The following is a 14,358-nucleotide window of genomic DNA, read 5'->3' on the forward strand; positions in this document are numbered from 1 at the left end:
TGATGACTTTCTTGTTCTTATAGACTCTAATGTGGAAGAATTTGACGCAGTCTTTACGCAGATCAAAGCTAACTTTGTTGAGTGCCTTCATCCCCTCATACTAACTACTGAAGTGCCAGAAAACAATGTCATCCAATTTTTAGACCTCAAACTCAGATTAATGTGCCATCACATGTGTTGGTCTTACCAGCCACGAAGCAGAAAGCCATTGCTCTCTTTTACGTCATCTCATTCTAAGCTGGTAAAACGTGCCGTGGCGAAGTCATGCTATCACAACGCGCTTAACAAATCTTGCATGCACTCCATACAAGATAGTTTCCGTCTCCAAACTGATCGGCTCGTTAAGGCTGGTTATCCCAAGCAGCTACTAGTATCAGTGTCCGAATCTATTCTCAGTAGCTTGAGCAAAAATGGAAAAGGGGAGCAGGCAGATTCAGTGACGCGGAAGGGAAAAGAAAAAACTACTGTTGTGCCTTACATTCATCATTTCTCCTACAGACTAAAGAAGATAGCGAATAGAGCACGTGTTAAGGTTATGGTTTCGGCTCCGGATAAGCTTGGGAAGATGTGCAAAATGGTTAAAGGGAGACTGAAGCACTTTTTGTGAAAATCGGGCTGGCAGCGGCATCCTATAGTTTTTCATGCTGTATACTGGAATATCGCATCCAAATAAGGCAAAAACAAGCGCGAATTGCCTTTTTTAGCCGAAATATGCGGCCTGTGCCGCGGAGCACGCCGCGCGGCGCGCCGCCGCCCGTGATTGGTCAAGAGAGGTCGTGACGTCACTTTGAGGACTGGAGAAGCTGCCGATGCGGATCCGGCGCTGCGTTGAGGGCAGATCGCAGCTTTCCGTGTCGTTGTAAAAGCGAATACGGCGACTATTTTTTTTTTACTGACCACCGAAGAAAAGGATACTACAGTTTGCTCATTCCACGTATCGCCTGAAACCAAAAAAGACGCAAGCACAAGCCTAGCACAAGCATACACCAGCGTCAAAGACGCGATATAGACCATGTGTAAAAGGTGCCAGCACAACATCGGCTCGTATTCTCGGAAAAGGAAGGGGTGCGAACAATACTCAAGTCAATTACCACCACCGGACGCCTCCTGGCTCGCCCAGAAGAGCGTCATCCTAAAGAAAAGGCCCAAAGCACTGTGTAAATCCTGTTCTCAGTACCCGGCGTTGCAGGTTGGGGCAAGAAAGTATTTCAAGTGAACGATGAAGGAGCACAAAGTTGGTGTCAAAATTAGCGAAGCGCAGTGGCCAAGCACTGCGAGGCATGTGACCACCAGATAGTGACGCAATCATGGTGCGCTGGAAACCAAGCCAAATACGGGCACAAATACGCTTCACTCCTGGCGCGTTCAGCAGATGCCAGAAAATATTAATCGCTGCCTCGGAAACGTTCGCCCTTCCTAGATTTGCAGTTTAGGTTCAGTGAAGTAGTTGCCAACTATATGTGTGTTTAAAAGCCAAGCTAGCTGCAACTCGCCCGCTGCCACAACTTGATGAAGAAACCGAGTAAGGTTGCGGTGTTCTTGTGCAAAAACTCGGTTGGCATTCATTTCTCTCATAAATTTACATCCGAAATCAACGTCGAACGCTTTAATATTAATTGCTTAGCTAGGATTAAACGAGATGCCGCATATGAAGAGCTTCAATGCTTGCTTGCTTTGCTTTATTGTGCTTTGCTCTGCTTGCTTGCTTGCTTGGACACGTCGGACCGAGTATAAAATCACTAACCGAGCCTTGCTGAGCACGTCTCAGGTGGTCTGGCCGCACCTAAGCTGAGGAGAGCGACACATGCTTAAGCCTCTATAAGGTTTCTTCAGGGGCTAAGTGAGCATGTTTCTACTTTTAAAAGAGGCGCTTCTTCGGAATGGTGACACGCCTCTTATGCGCGAGGAAATCGATGGAACTGTGTCATGGTTCAGCCGCGCCTTTTCGACAGAAATATCCAGAGATCACACTATAGGACAAGCTCTGCCTGTAGCCGCTCTTACGAAAGTGTTTCGAGCAGGGTAAGCTTCCGTTAGTCGGCTTGAATTCTTCGTCACAGCAGCGAGCGGTTGCGCTGCGAGCTTGTGGTCTTGCGGAAAACAGTGGAAGACGACAGAGTCGCGGCCGTAGTTGTTCGTGGACACGAACGCAGAGTAGTACCTGTTGAATCTGATTGTCAAGGTCGGCTTACACGTTTTGTACGTCGCAACGCACGCAGTACGAGGAACAACGCATGCAGCACGAGAAACAACGCGCGCTGAAAGCGCGCTCGGGAGCGCCGAAGCATCCCCGGCTCCTCAAGATGACGTCACGCTGGCCGACATGGACGAGATTTCCCTCTCCGCTGTTCCCCTCTCCTGCGCTCGCGCGGGGCGCGGGAAATTCAAAACATCGCGTTTTTAATTGGTGATTGCGCCACTGTTTTAGCCATAATCGAAAAAATAATTTCACAGACGTGATCAGCAATGACACTACTTCCAAACCCTAGAAGGTTAGCTGATTCGAAAACCGCCTCAGTATCCCTTTAACTCTGATTTCGTTCCCACAGAATGCGACATCAAGCATGAAAATCGATTCGTGTCATGTGAAGAAGGTGTAGTGTATGCCATTCCCTTGTCATGCGGCAAGCTATATGTGGGTCAGACGGGGAGATGCCTCAATGAACGCCTGAAGGAGCACAATAATAACGTGCATAACACAGTAAAATGGCATCTCGGGATCCATAGTAGAGACTGTGAAAGCAAAACTTGCCACCCTGACTTCACTCGCACAGAAATTTTAAGTAAACACAGTGACCAATTAACACGCGAAATAATCGAAGCAGCGCACATCGCCTGGTCTAAAGACGCATGCGTCAGTAGCCCATCTTTATCGATCGGTTCTAAAGAATTGGCATTTTTAACGAAGGGAAAATGATAATGTTGTTATCGTCCGTGTTCAGTGCGACATGCATGAATTGACTATGAATCTATGAATGGATGGTTTGTTTTCCTTGTGTTGTTGGAACTGTATATATGCCTCGTTCCAAACAATAAACACCAGTTGAAAGTCAGCGCTCGTGTGTGTCGTGTCTCCCTTCGTGTCCGTGTCTTAGTGCGCGCTGTTTCGGTGAAAACTTTCTGGAACACTTCGCTGGCTCAGGCTATGCCGAACGGAACGCGTAGAAAACAATAACGACCAAAGGGCGTTGCAAACGTGCATATTTTTGACCAGTCCTCATCCTGCAGAATTTGGTGAAACACCGCATTCGCATTCAGACGGGAGAAAAATTTCGCGCCTGCCAGCTCCGCCTCAATGTCCTCTCGACGAGGCATCTGATAGTGCTCCCGTTTTAGACTCGTTATTCTTCCTTTTTTTTCGCACAATGCGCAATGGGCTTGCCCAGTCTGTTAGGCTGCTCATTTTCCGTACGATGCCTTCTTGTTCCATCCGGTCCAATTCGTCACGCAGCGGCTGCTGAGGAGACAGCGGCACCCTCCGCGCCGGCTGGACGACGGGGACGGAGTCTTCGCGGAGCGTTATTTTGTGTTTTCGCTGAACGCGTCCAGTGCCTTCGAAGAGTCCAGAAAAATGTTGGAGTACGCCTTCTACTGTGGTCGAAACCGCTTCTATCGCTCGTTGGATCAGGCCCAATCACTCGCTCGTTTCGATAACGAAAATGGCTTGGTGGTCCTTTCTTACCACAAAAAAGTCAGCGGCCACCTCTCCAACTAGTACGTTTGTTGCAACCACGCCGCAATGCTTGATGAGCCCACCGTTATAAGAACAGAGTGTGGTATTACTGGGTTCCAATGCAGCCATACGCAACTTGCTGTACACCGACAAGGGTATGATGTTAGCTTGTGAGCCAGTGTCAACTTTAAACACCACTTCTCGGCTGCCCATCTTCGCCTTGATGCGCCAGTCGCGGTTGCTGTCGACTGTTAGCACTTCGAAGTTGTCGTCTTGCTGAATCTCGTTTACACCCGCAGTTCTGCAGCAAGACGCGAAGTGGTTCAGCCCATAGCACGACTAGCATGTTTTTCCATATGCTGCGCAACGGCGAGGGGCGTGTACTCAGCCGCAGTGAGTGCACCGGCTGTCTCGTTGAGGACGTCTCGGTGCTTTCGACGTATGCATGCTCAAGCTAACCGCATCCACGTCCGTCTCTTCTTTTCTTGCGTTTCAAACTTCGTTTTGACGGGCTGAAGTCTCTGCCGTCTTGCATAAAGCAACAGCTTTTTCAAGCGTCAACTTTTTGTACCTTAGCATTTTCTCCCGAAGATTGGGCGAGTTCGTGCCAAAAACGTCGATCATTCTGCCAAAGTTGCAATGCCTGGCTTGTTTCTCGAGATCCCGAAGAAGGTGCTCAGAGGGCTCCCCTTTATCTCGGATGCGAGTGCGAAATATGTACCGTTCGTGAACGTCGTTTTGCTGCTCGACGCAGTACGACTCGAACTTTGCGACCACTGTATCATAGTCCTCTTTTCTTTACCCTGTGGCAAAAGTGAAGTTATTGAAGACCTCTAACACGTCTTCACCCGCCAAGCTTAGAAGTTGTGCAGTTTTCATGGCACTGGATCTTGGCTTTTCACTGAACGCCGTTGCTTGCCAAAATATTTCAAACTTCTGCTTAAATAGGGTCCAGTTCTTACCGCCGTCTCCGGTGATGCGCAGTTCTTCCGGTTGTCTGATGCTATCCATTCTTGCTGCTTGTAGTCGGCAACCACCACCGCTGCTCTCGGACGAGGGTTGCTACCCCACTTCTGACCCCCATGTTTCGTGAAGCTGACCGGAATGACGAACGGCACAGTCAGGGAACAACTGGCAAGGTCCGTGCATATATAGGGCCGTGGGGAGAGAAGGCAGGGTGAAGAAGAGGAGGCAGTGCAGCACGTTGCCCATGAGCTGGTTATAACAAACAGGCCCCGGCACTGATATGATACAATTATCACTTTAATAGATAACTATGCCTTACAGATTCAAAAGGTGGCATGTGCAATTTTTTTAGACTTAACAAAACCATTTTATACTGTGGATCACCCTATACTGATGAGTAAATTAGTCATAAGTCGTTCGTTGTAAAGCGTTCGAGCCAATCACAAGTTACATGGAGGCACGCAAACATGTAGTAATAATGGGCGAATTCATGTCTTCTAAAAAGCTATTACTAGGAAAAGTTCCTCGGGTATCTGTATTGGGTCTCTTATTGTTTTCATTACATGTGAATGACCTGTCAATAAAGTTACAGTCTAGGGAATTCGTAACGCATGCTGATGGTACTTTCATTTTATTAACAGCAGAAAACCTGACAGAATATCAAGCTATGGCTAACATCGAGCTCCATAAAATTGCTAGTTAGTTTTTGGCAAACAAGCTTAACGTTAGTGCTAGGAAAACTAAATATGTCATTTTTCATTCTCCGCAAAAAAAGAAATCTGTACGGACAGATTTCGAATAATTATTTATCGCATTTATCGCATTATTTATCTCAATTAAACACTTTGCAGTAATTTTTGGATAAGAATTTGAATTGGCAGAAATAAATCACTTTTGTTTGGAAGAGGATGGCATCTGGACGCTATGCCTTGTCGCAAGCACAGAACTATTTGGAAATCGATATAATGCGCATTGTTTATTTCGCTTTAAATCACAGGTATTTTCTTTACTGTGTCGAAACTTGAAGATTTACGTACAAAACATATATTTATCCGATAATAATGACACGCAGTTAGGATAATTACTTATTCTTACAGTTTCCCAAGGGAGACACTGTGTTCTCAGCTGCAATTTTTTCCGTTCGTCCAACTACGCGACCTAAGGATAGCAGAGAGTCTGTACAATGCCTTAATGCTTAACCATCAACTTCTAGCTACACTGTTTCACGCTTTAGCTCACAACACCGGAAATTCCACATTATGTAAATGAAATCTTCCCCTCAGTGATAATATTTATGGTGAACGAGTAATATAATTCACTGGCGCGAAAATATGGAACAATATACCGTTCACTCTAATATGCTCCCCCAACTTTTCAAACAGCTGAAAGAATTCTACCTGCATCAACTCTCTCTGGCATGATTTTCTTCTTTGAACCACGCATAACAGTTGGCATGCTTATTATAGTTTGCTTTTTCTTTTTCTTTTAGTTCCAATGTCACGGAGAACGTTTTCCCTGCGGAATTGGAGGACGCTGTACGCTCTTTCTCAGCGCTTGGTTTTCTTCTCACACGCTAATGAAAATTTTACTGCGAGATTAATGTTTGAGGTTGCTTGTCTGGAATTTCTGCCATTTTTGCTTTTGAATTTAGCATAGTTATGTAGATTAAGTTTTGTTCTTTTTGGGCAAAAGGTGCACTCTCCATCTTTTCCGTTAAATCTGCTCATTCCCATCTTATCTGCCACTTTGGGTCATTGTCATCTGCTATGCCACTGATGGGCATGTCACTAGCCTTTGGGTATAGGTCAGCTAAGTGTTCACTAATTTTTTAACGATTTAATCAGAATAAAGCTGTGCACGCATCTGCACACACTTCCCTCGGTTTTTTTACCCTGTGTAGCGCATTGTCGTTCCTCCTCTTTCTGCATATCGACACAACGGGGGGTGTCATCTATGTTTGAAATACGCGAGCTACATCGCACAAGGAGCGTATCTCTGTTTCGAGAACGCCCCAACATTCACCACACTCGTTTGTGAGATGTTGAAATAATGCGCTTCCACTCGCGAAATATCACCGTTTTAGCGCACAGTTTCGCCGCGAACTGCGGCAAAAAGTCCTGCGACAGCGGCATATTTGAAACAGACCACTGTGTTTTTTTTGTACAACACAGCTTCAGCTGTCCAGACATTGAGATCAGATGCGGCCCAGTCAACGACAGACGAAGACACGGTCATACATCTCTCGGTCAAGGTCGACTCGCAGCCCGTTCCCGACGTCAGGGCCGGTGAGCCTGCTGACGATTACACAGTCGTGCAGACTAATGTGAGCGTCATGAACGGCCAAGCTGTGAGGAATGACAGCGCCGAAGCGAGCAGGAACGTTCCCGAAGTGCCGGTAGTGGGTGAACTGCAGAACGGCCGGGAAAATCCTAAGCCCGACTCGAGACCTGAGCCGCCGCCCGCGGTTTTCGCGAACAACGTCTGTTTCCGCCTGATCCGCGGAGAGAAGGGCGCTGCGAGCGTTGTGCCCTGCGAATCGTCAACATGGACGACGGCCAGGCCAACGTTCGAAGCTCGCCACCGGGAACCGCACGTAAGTCACCAAGACCGACATGTAGATGTGCTGGCGTGGGTTTACGCAGGGACCGGCGCTAATTGCACAGAAGTCCGGAAAGAAATAGAGATAGATCATTCAATTTCAATTGATTTATTTCCCCATGTAGACTTGGTGAGAGTCGAGGGAAAAAGCCCGAAATTGTGGCTTGACATGCCGCTCTGCCCCTATATTGCAGGGCAGCAGGTAACATGCAAATTTCCTACACAAGTAACATCGCAAAATGCAAACAATGGTTGTCAAAAACGGTTCACGCATCATTAGAAAACACAATAAGGAACAATAAGAAACAATAACGGAAACAATAAGGAAACATTTCATAGAAAAACAGGAATTTGGTTATTCAAATCAGGTCAACACTTTGTGGAAGGAAAGAGATAAAGAAGCAGTGAAAGCATGGTGAAATCTAAAAAGTAGCACATACATCCTGTATATCTTTGCGGCATGCTCGTGATAGGTCACCTTTTGCAGCATGAAACATATTTAAAATACGGGGCAACGTGTTTGCTAGGCCATATGTACCATATATTGTGCGGCATGTTTGAATATGCCATAGTTCGCTGTGTCTGCTAGGGTAAACTCGTACATCTAGTGAAAGGTGTGCTGTGTCACGCAAGTAACTCACATTTTCTTTTATGTCCTTTTTATATCTTTCAGGCAGCTTAACATACATTTCAGACAGTTTTACGGCATTGGTTTGGTTTGGTTTATGGGGTTTAACGTCCCAAAGCGACTGAGGCTATGAGAGACGCCGTAGTAGAGGGCTCCGGAAATTTCGACCACCTGGGGTTCTTTAACGTGCACTGACATCGCACAGTACACGGGCCTCGAATTTCTCCTCCAAAGAAATTCAACCGCCGCGGCCGGGATCGAACCCGCGTCTTTCGGGCCAGCAGCCGAGCACCATAGCCACTGAGCCACCACGGCGGCTTTTTTACGGCATTGAACTGGCGGATTAAATTGCTTGTGTTTATATAAGAACCGACATTTAGTATTGCACGTAGAGCCTTCTTCTGTAAAACGTAAATCCTATTTATATTTGTACCTCTAGTTGTTCGCCAAAGTAAGTGCTCATAGTTTACTTCGGACATAAAGAGCGAATTATACAGATGTAAGTGACGGTGCCTGTTAATGACACCTGTGACACGCGAAAGCTTACTGATGACAGCGTTACAATGATTGTCCCAGCTTAGTTTTTCTGTTGAAATGTACCCCTAAATCTTAATATTGTCTACAGCCTCTATCGTTTCCAAATCTAGCTTAAGATCGCATGGTAGAATAACGTTTTTATTTTTTTGGTTTGAATATATCTAATAGCCTTAGTTTTAGTTACATTAATTTTCAATGGATTACTAAGGGACCATTGATGGAGTGTATTTAGTGTCCTATTTGTCTTGTTTACCAGGTGTTCACATGCGCTTGATGAGAAGAACAGTGAGACGTGATCTGCATACATAATAGACTTCGCATGCAGGCATTGATTAACGATATCATTCATATATAAGTCCAAGGATACTTCCCTGAGGTACGCCAGCAGTTGCTTTTTTTACTGAGGATCGATAGCTATTAATACTAACAAACTGAAAGCGGTGTGCAAGATATGATGCAAGAAGCGTATGAAAACGACCCCTGAAGCCTTTGCCGAAGAGTTTCGCCAGAAGTATATTTTGTCTAATGTGGTCGCAATCCTGCGAAAAATCTATAAAAGCACCAAACACAAGTTTCTTTTCCTCGAAACATTTAAAATATACTCTTTTTGCTTTAGTAATGCTGTCTCCATAGATTTATGTTTGATAAAACCAAACTTCGAATCTATTATTATTTGGTGTTTGTCACAATGGCATGATATTCGCATGTCGATAATTTTTTCCAGTCCTTTGGAATAGATTGGCTGCATGGAAACTGGCCTATAATTTAAAACGCAAAGCTTCTCGCCCTTCTTATACAAAGTGTCACTTTCGCAATTCACGTGCGCCGTGGGAACACTCCCTATGCAAAGCTTAAAATAAATATATGTGCTGAAATTGGGGCTAGAATATCTAACATATCCTTCACAGGCCATATCTGCAAATCATCCGCATCGTGTCATCTGCTGTTCTTCATGTTGATGAGTTCACTGAATACTTCAGAAGATGTAGTTGTACTTAGATGCATAGAATCGCTACTTTGCCTGATGCAAGCATCACATGACATGTTTTTCGAACTTTGGTACTCTCGGGTGACGAAATATTTGTTAAACACCTCTGCTAGCTCCTGCCCATTTACACTTTGTCCTTGAATAAGTACTTCTTGAGGAGAGCTAGTCTCCGGTGTGCGTAAAACAATGTGGTTAATCTGGTTCAATAACATACCAGAATCACAGCGGCATCACCAGATTAAGTCATTTCTATCGTCTTTATCTATGTGAAGTGTGTAGCATGTTTTTAGTCTTTCCTAATTTATGTTTTTTTTATGACTACTGTTTATGTCTATTCTCATTCGTTTTCTAAACTTGCTGTCTGTTGAGTGACTGCTCAAAGGTTGCTAATACTTGTGAGTTCCTTTATTTATTTATTTTTTTTCTTGACCTGTCAAACACTTATGCCACAAAGGTATCTGTATGTCTGCCAATTTGTAAGGGGGCAGGACCTGCGTCAAGTCGTTGCCACGGCTTTTTGTCCTGTCTCCTCCTCTGAAAAAGGAAATAAAAGGAATTGAATTGAATGATTCGAATTTGTCGTAGTAATACGAATCCCTAGCGCGCCTTAACTTTTTGTTGAGCTCATTTGTGAGGACTTTGTATTTTGCTAATAGTTCGAGATCGCGTGTATTAATGAAGTCTTTGTACATTTTTCTTTAGATTGTACCTCCTTGTGCAATTGTGAGGTCATCTTGCACCCTTTCCGAGGTGCTACGTGCGCCTTGTAAAGCGCATCAAATTTATCCAGAAAGCTATCATAAGTGGCTCCCACGTCTGTCATGGAGAGCACGCCCGACCAGGTTATATCTGAAACGGCCTGTCTTGAAAAAGCAAGGTTTTTCTCAGGCATCACTTGATGAAAGCAAGCACGTGCTGGTTTTTTCTTCATACCTGGTTTCACCCGTAGCAGTATAGGGAAACGGTCAATAAGGTCGCAACGAAAGATAGCGGACACAATGCTCTTTTCATCAAAATTAGTTATGAAAAGGTCAGTGAGTGATTCTGTATGCATAGTAACTCTCGTAGGCGTACGAGTTGTGTTAATGCAGCCATTCGCGGAGAGCAGCAAAATAAAACGTTTTGCTGTGCTCTTATCAAAAGCAGGTTTACATTAAAATCGTCGCCTAGAATGACACTGAACCTTTCAGGATACACAAAAATAAAAAATATGTCAACGAAAGAAAAAAATTCTGCAGTGCGGCCATCAGGAGGGCGGTAACAAACAACAATAATTGTACGCTCAAAATTTAAGCACACGATTTCGTTGTCAGAAGTAACACAAGATCTCGGGAGAAGGTCACAATTTATACACTTTTTTCTAAAGCACAAATACCGCCACCACGATTTAAGGATCTGGTCATGAAGTACGAGTTGTACCCGGGCATATTAATTACTTCATCAGAGGAGTACCAGGTTTCCGTAATCATAAGCACTTAAACAGGTGCTCAGGATCAGCAGTTTTATTCACGACAGATAGCACATTCACATGGAGACAACGAAAAGTCGTGTTTGTTAATATGTCATTACATTTTACTTTATTCATGATGACTTTATTGTAAGCTTCTAGACCATCATATTCGTTGATAAGGCTGCGCACGTCTAGATTAATCAACGTTTCCGGCACGTTGGCCGAGTGGCCCGTGGTTCCATACTGTGCTCTACTTCGCTTTCTTTGTTTTTTTATTTTAGTTCAACGATGTCGTTGTTATCATTGTCCCAGCCGAAAAGACAACCATTAATTAGGACTTTATCATGCGTCAACCTCCCTTTCTTTTCCTGTCTCGATTTGATTTGGTTCGATCCCACAGCTTTTTCCTTACCTCTCGGACACTGTGAAAAATATTCGCTAATTGAATACGTATAGCCTTTAAGTTTGGAACACCGCTTTAAAATGTTCACTTTATTACGGTAGTCTACTAACCTAAAGATCAAAGGTCTATCTTGGCCTTCACTGTCTGCCTTTCATCTACCGAGTCGATGTATCCTTTCAATGCTTGATACCGTCACGTTTAGCTTATCTTAAAGAGTATCTTTTGTTACTAATGTATGAAGTTGTTTGCCAGACTCTTCTTCTTCTTTTTTCTGAATCATCAATTTTTTTTGTCATTACTGACAGCTGCTGCTCCAGTCCAGTTACTTTTTCTACACATTCCATGACATTTTCCTGAAGGCTTCCTATTTTTCCAGCTCCTTCTCAATAACGTTGAGCTTCGGGTTGTTTACATTTTTTTCCTCTCTTTATTTCCTGTATGCCTCCCGTAATCAACTTCCACTGCTCCGAAATCGAATTATCACTGCTCCGAAATCGAATTATCTGGTCCGGGGTTCGCCTCGATGTCGCCCCCAGGAGCAACAAGAATCAGAGTGAAACACTTATCACACACATCACATCAAATCAAACACGGGCCGTGGGCACGGAATCAAAAGAAGGCAAACATTGTTGCTACGGCATTTTCCATGGCGTTTGTTCACCTGGATGTAGAATACAAAAGGGTTTGCAGCCCTCTTCTTGGCATTGCCGCCGCGCCCACTGCCGCGTGCTCAGTGGCACGCCTCTTTTATACAGTACGATGTTGCTGCTGCCGAAGCTCCTTCCGCTTCCGTCGAACAAGCAGTAGCGCCGCTGGAAAGGCTGTGGTAGAAATCTCGGAATACGGCCGGATGACTTGACGTGATGACGGGATCGATGCAATTAGCCGCGATGTCCGGTAAAGATGCGTAGTAGTGCGTCGGTGGCTGCGCCACCAGCAGAGGCAGCAATCTGAAAAAAACCTGGCACCTGACACCTGGTCACCTACCAAAGTCATTAAAACGGCGACTGCGAAAGAGTGCAAAAGAAAAAGGCGCCCTTGGAGCATTATCGATAAGGGCCAGTATATGAAACTAGGAAGGCTTGGCGCCTACGCTGGCCGATCACACTGCGCCTCTCGCATCGTTAAGCCACGATCGCCAGATGACAGCGCGTTGCATCAACTGTCCGGGGTTGAGCGGTGTCCAAGGCGTCTAATTATTAAGCTTGCCTCCAGGAAACAAATACTTGGAGGCCGCCCCAAAAATGCAGCCAAACATATTCTTTTCATTTTCAGCCTGGTGCAGGCCGAGGACTCTTCGCGGGCGCGTGGCCGCTTTGCTATCTTTGAGGAAGTGTTCATCAAGCCACGAGGTGTTCCTACCACACGACACATCAGAGCCCTTTACAGCCTGATTATAACAAAACAGTTTCTTTCCGGCTCGTCAACACCAAGACCATGTGTCTGGTGTTCCTTCGTACCTGGGCAATTCATATCCGCGATCGACAGACGTTATATCTCAAGCTGCACCGTGGTACAAACCGTGGTACTGCTTTGCCATCAAAAGTATGTAGACATGCCCCCTATGTGCCGAAAGGCCTGGCTTGAATGATGTTTATTGGTTGGGGATATGTTTCCGTGCACTTTATTAATTCCTCTTCTGATGGTATCGGTAAGTGGAACTAAGAAGGCTGAAGAACTTCTAGAATTTACCTTTTAATGCCAGACATTGAATACCTTGAATAAAACTATGAACGTCTTGGGTCCCATCATTAATGGGACCTTCATTGCAGACGTTTTAAAAACTGGAAGATTTAATAAAAAAGAGTTATTAGAGCATAGTAAAAATTGTCATTTTTTATTTCTGAAGGTCCGATGGCAAATAGACAGGTACCTGCAGGAAATTAAAACCAAAATTGAATAGTGTTCCATGACTTGCCCATGCAGCATTCAGACGCATACATATTACCCTCTTTTTGCCGGTAGGGTTACCTCATGCAGTAATTCATCTTTCAGAATGCCTTCTGCAAATCTGAGAGCTGGGGCTTTCGCCATTCCAAAGCTGTGCTCGAAAACACCGTTTTTCGAATATGTTTTCGACGCGTGTTGTTGTAGCACCAGAAATGAAAGTGTTTAACGTTTTTGCTATCTGTGTCACATGGGATACACCGGTTATTAAAAATAGTCCAGCAGAGTAATCTCCACTAGAGCTCTACTATCAAACGTCGAGACAAACGCGCCCTACTGTATCCGCAGTTGCGCTGGCGGCAGCACCGGCACCGGGGTGGCGGTGTAGACGCCGACCCGTCTCCCTCAGGGCGTGGGCGGATTGGGCACCGTTCGCGGGGCGGCAGCAAACGGCGGCTAGCCTCGCCCAGCGAAGAAGAACGTCTCCGTGCGGACGTGGACGGCCTGCAACCGTGCCGGGCCGACGAGGAGTGCAGCCGCCACGCATCGTGCGTTGTACCCCTCGGGTCGGCCAAGGGACGCTGCGCCTGCGACCGCGGCTACCTGGGGAACGGACTGTTCTGCTGGGAGGGATTCTACATGCGCTAGTGCACCCCCCCCCTCCCCATCTGTCCTTAGTCTATGCCGTGAGGACACAGCCTGGGAACAACCACTTCAACTCTGAACGCCTTGGTGCTTTGAATTACGCAATGAGAATAGCCATCCTTGCACACCAAAGAGAAAGTAGCAAACGAGTCACTGCGTTCTTGCCTAAACGGCTTCAGGTGCTAATAGGGCGTGGTCAGCTTTTGCGCAAACGTGACGGATTATAAATTTGATAGGCTGCGCACGGGTGCAAGCACATTTCCCCAGTTATCTCTGCTTAGTTTCAGTTGTATACCTGTTGAATTAAGCGCTACAATGGCCCAGAAAACTGCCACACACTTTTTAGTGAAGCTGGAGACAAATTTAGATTGACCTATGTTAATAGATAAAAGTAATAAAAAATCAAGACACTAATTTCACCGAGAGTGGAGCTTTTGTATGATATAAAGGGCACAAAATTGCAATGAAGGGGTCACCTTCATTGGCGCGTTTCGGGAGTAAACAGCGATACTTGAAGAGCTTTTGGGTTACGTAATTCTTTTCGCTATAGAAGTCTCTAGTATGACTAGCGTTGATGCAAGTG

At 45.3% G+C, this 14,358-nt stretch overlaps 1 protein-coding gene across 1 annotated transcript in view; it reads left to right on the forward strand.

Moving 5' to 3' along the window:
- The window catches only part of LOC149327635 (uncharacterized), an 84,859-nt gene extending 71,081 nt beyond the window's left edge, over positions 1-13,778 (forward strand). Inside the window, exons 7-8 of the mRNA XM_089563712.1 lie at positions 6,817-7,232; positions 13,479-13,778. Coding sequence (XP_089419838.1) covers positions 6,817-7,232; positions 13,479-13,778 — 716 coding nt within the window. The remainder of the gene's footprint in view (positions 1-6,816; positions 7,233-13,478) is intronic.
- Positions 13,779-14,358: the final 580 nt, after the last annotated feature.

Source organism: Amblyomma mixtum, chromosome 10, assembly GCF_055824585.1.
Source record: "Amblyomma mixtum isolate Tamu chromosome 10, ASM5582458v1, whole genome shotgun sequence".
Classification (NCBI taxonomy): domain Eukaryota; kingdom Metazoa; phylum Arthropoda; class Arachnida; order Ixodida; family Ixodidae; genus Amblyomma; species Amblyomma mixtum.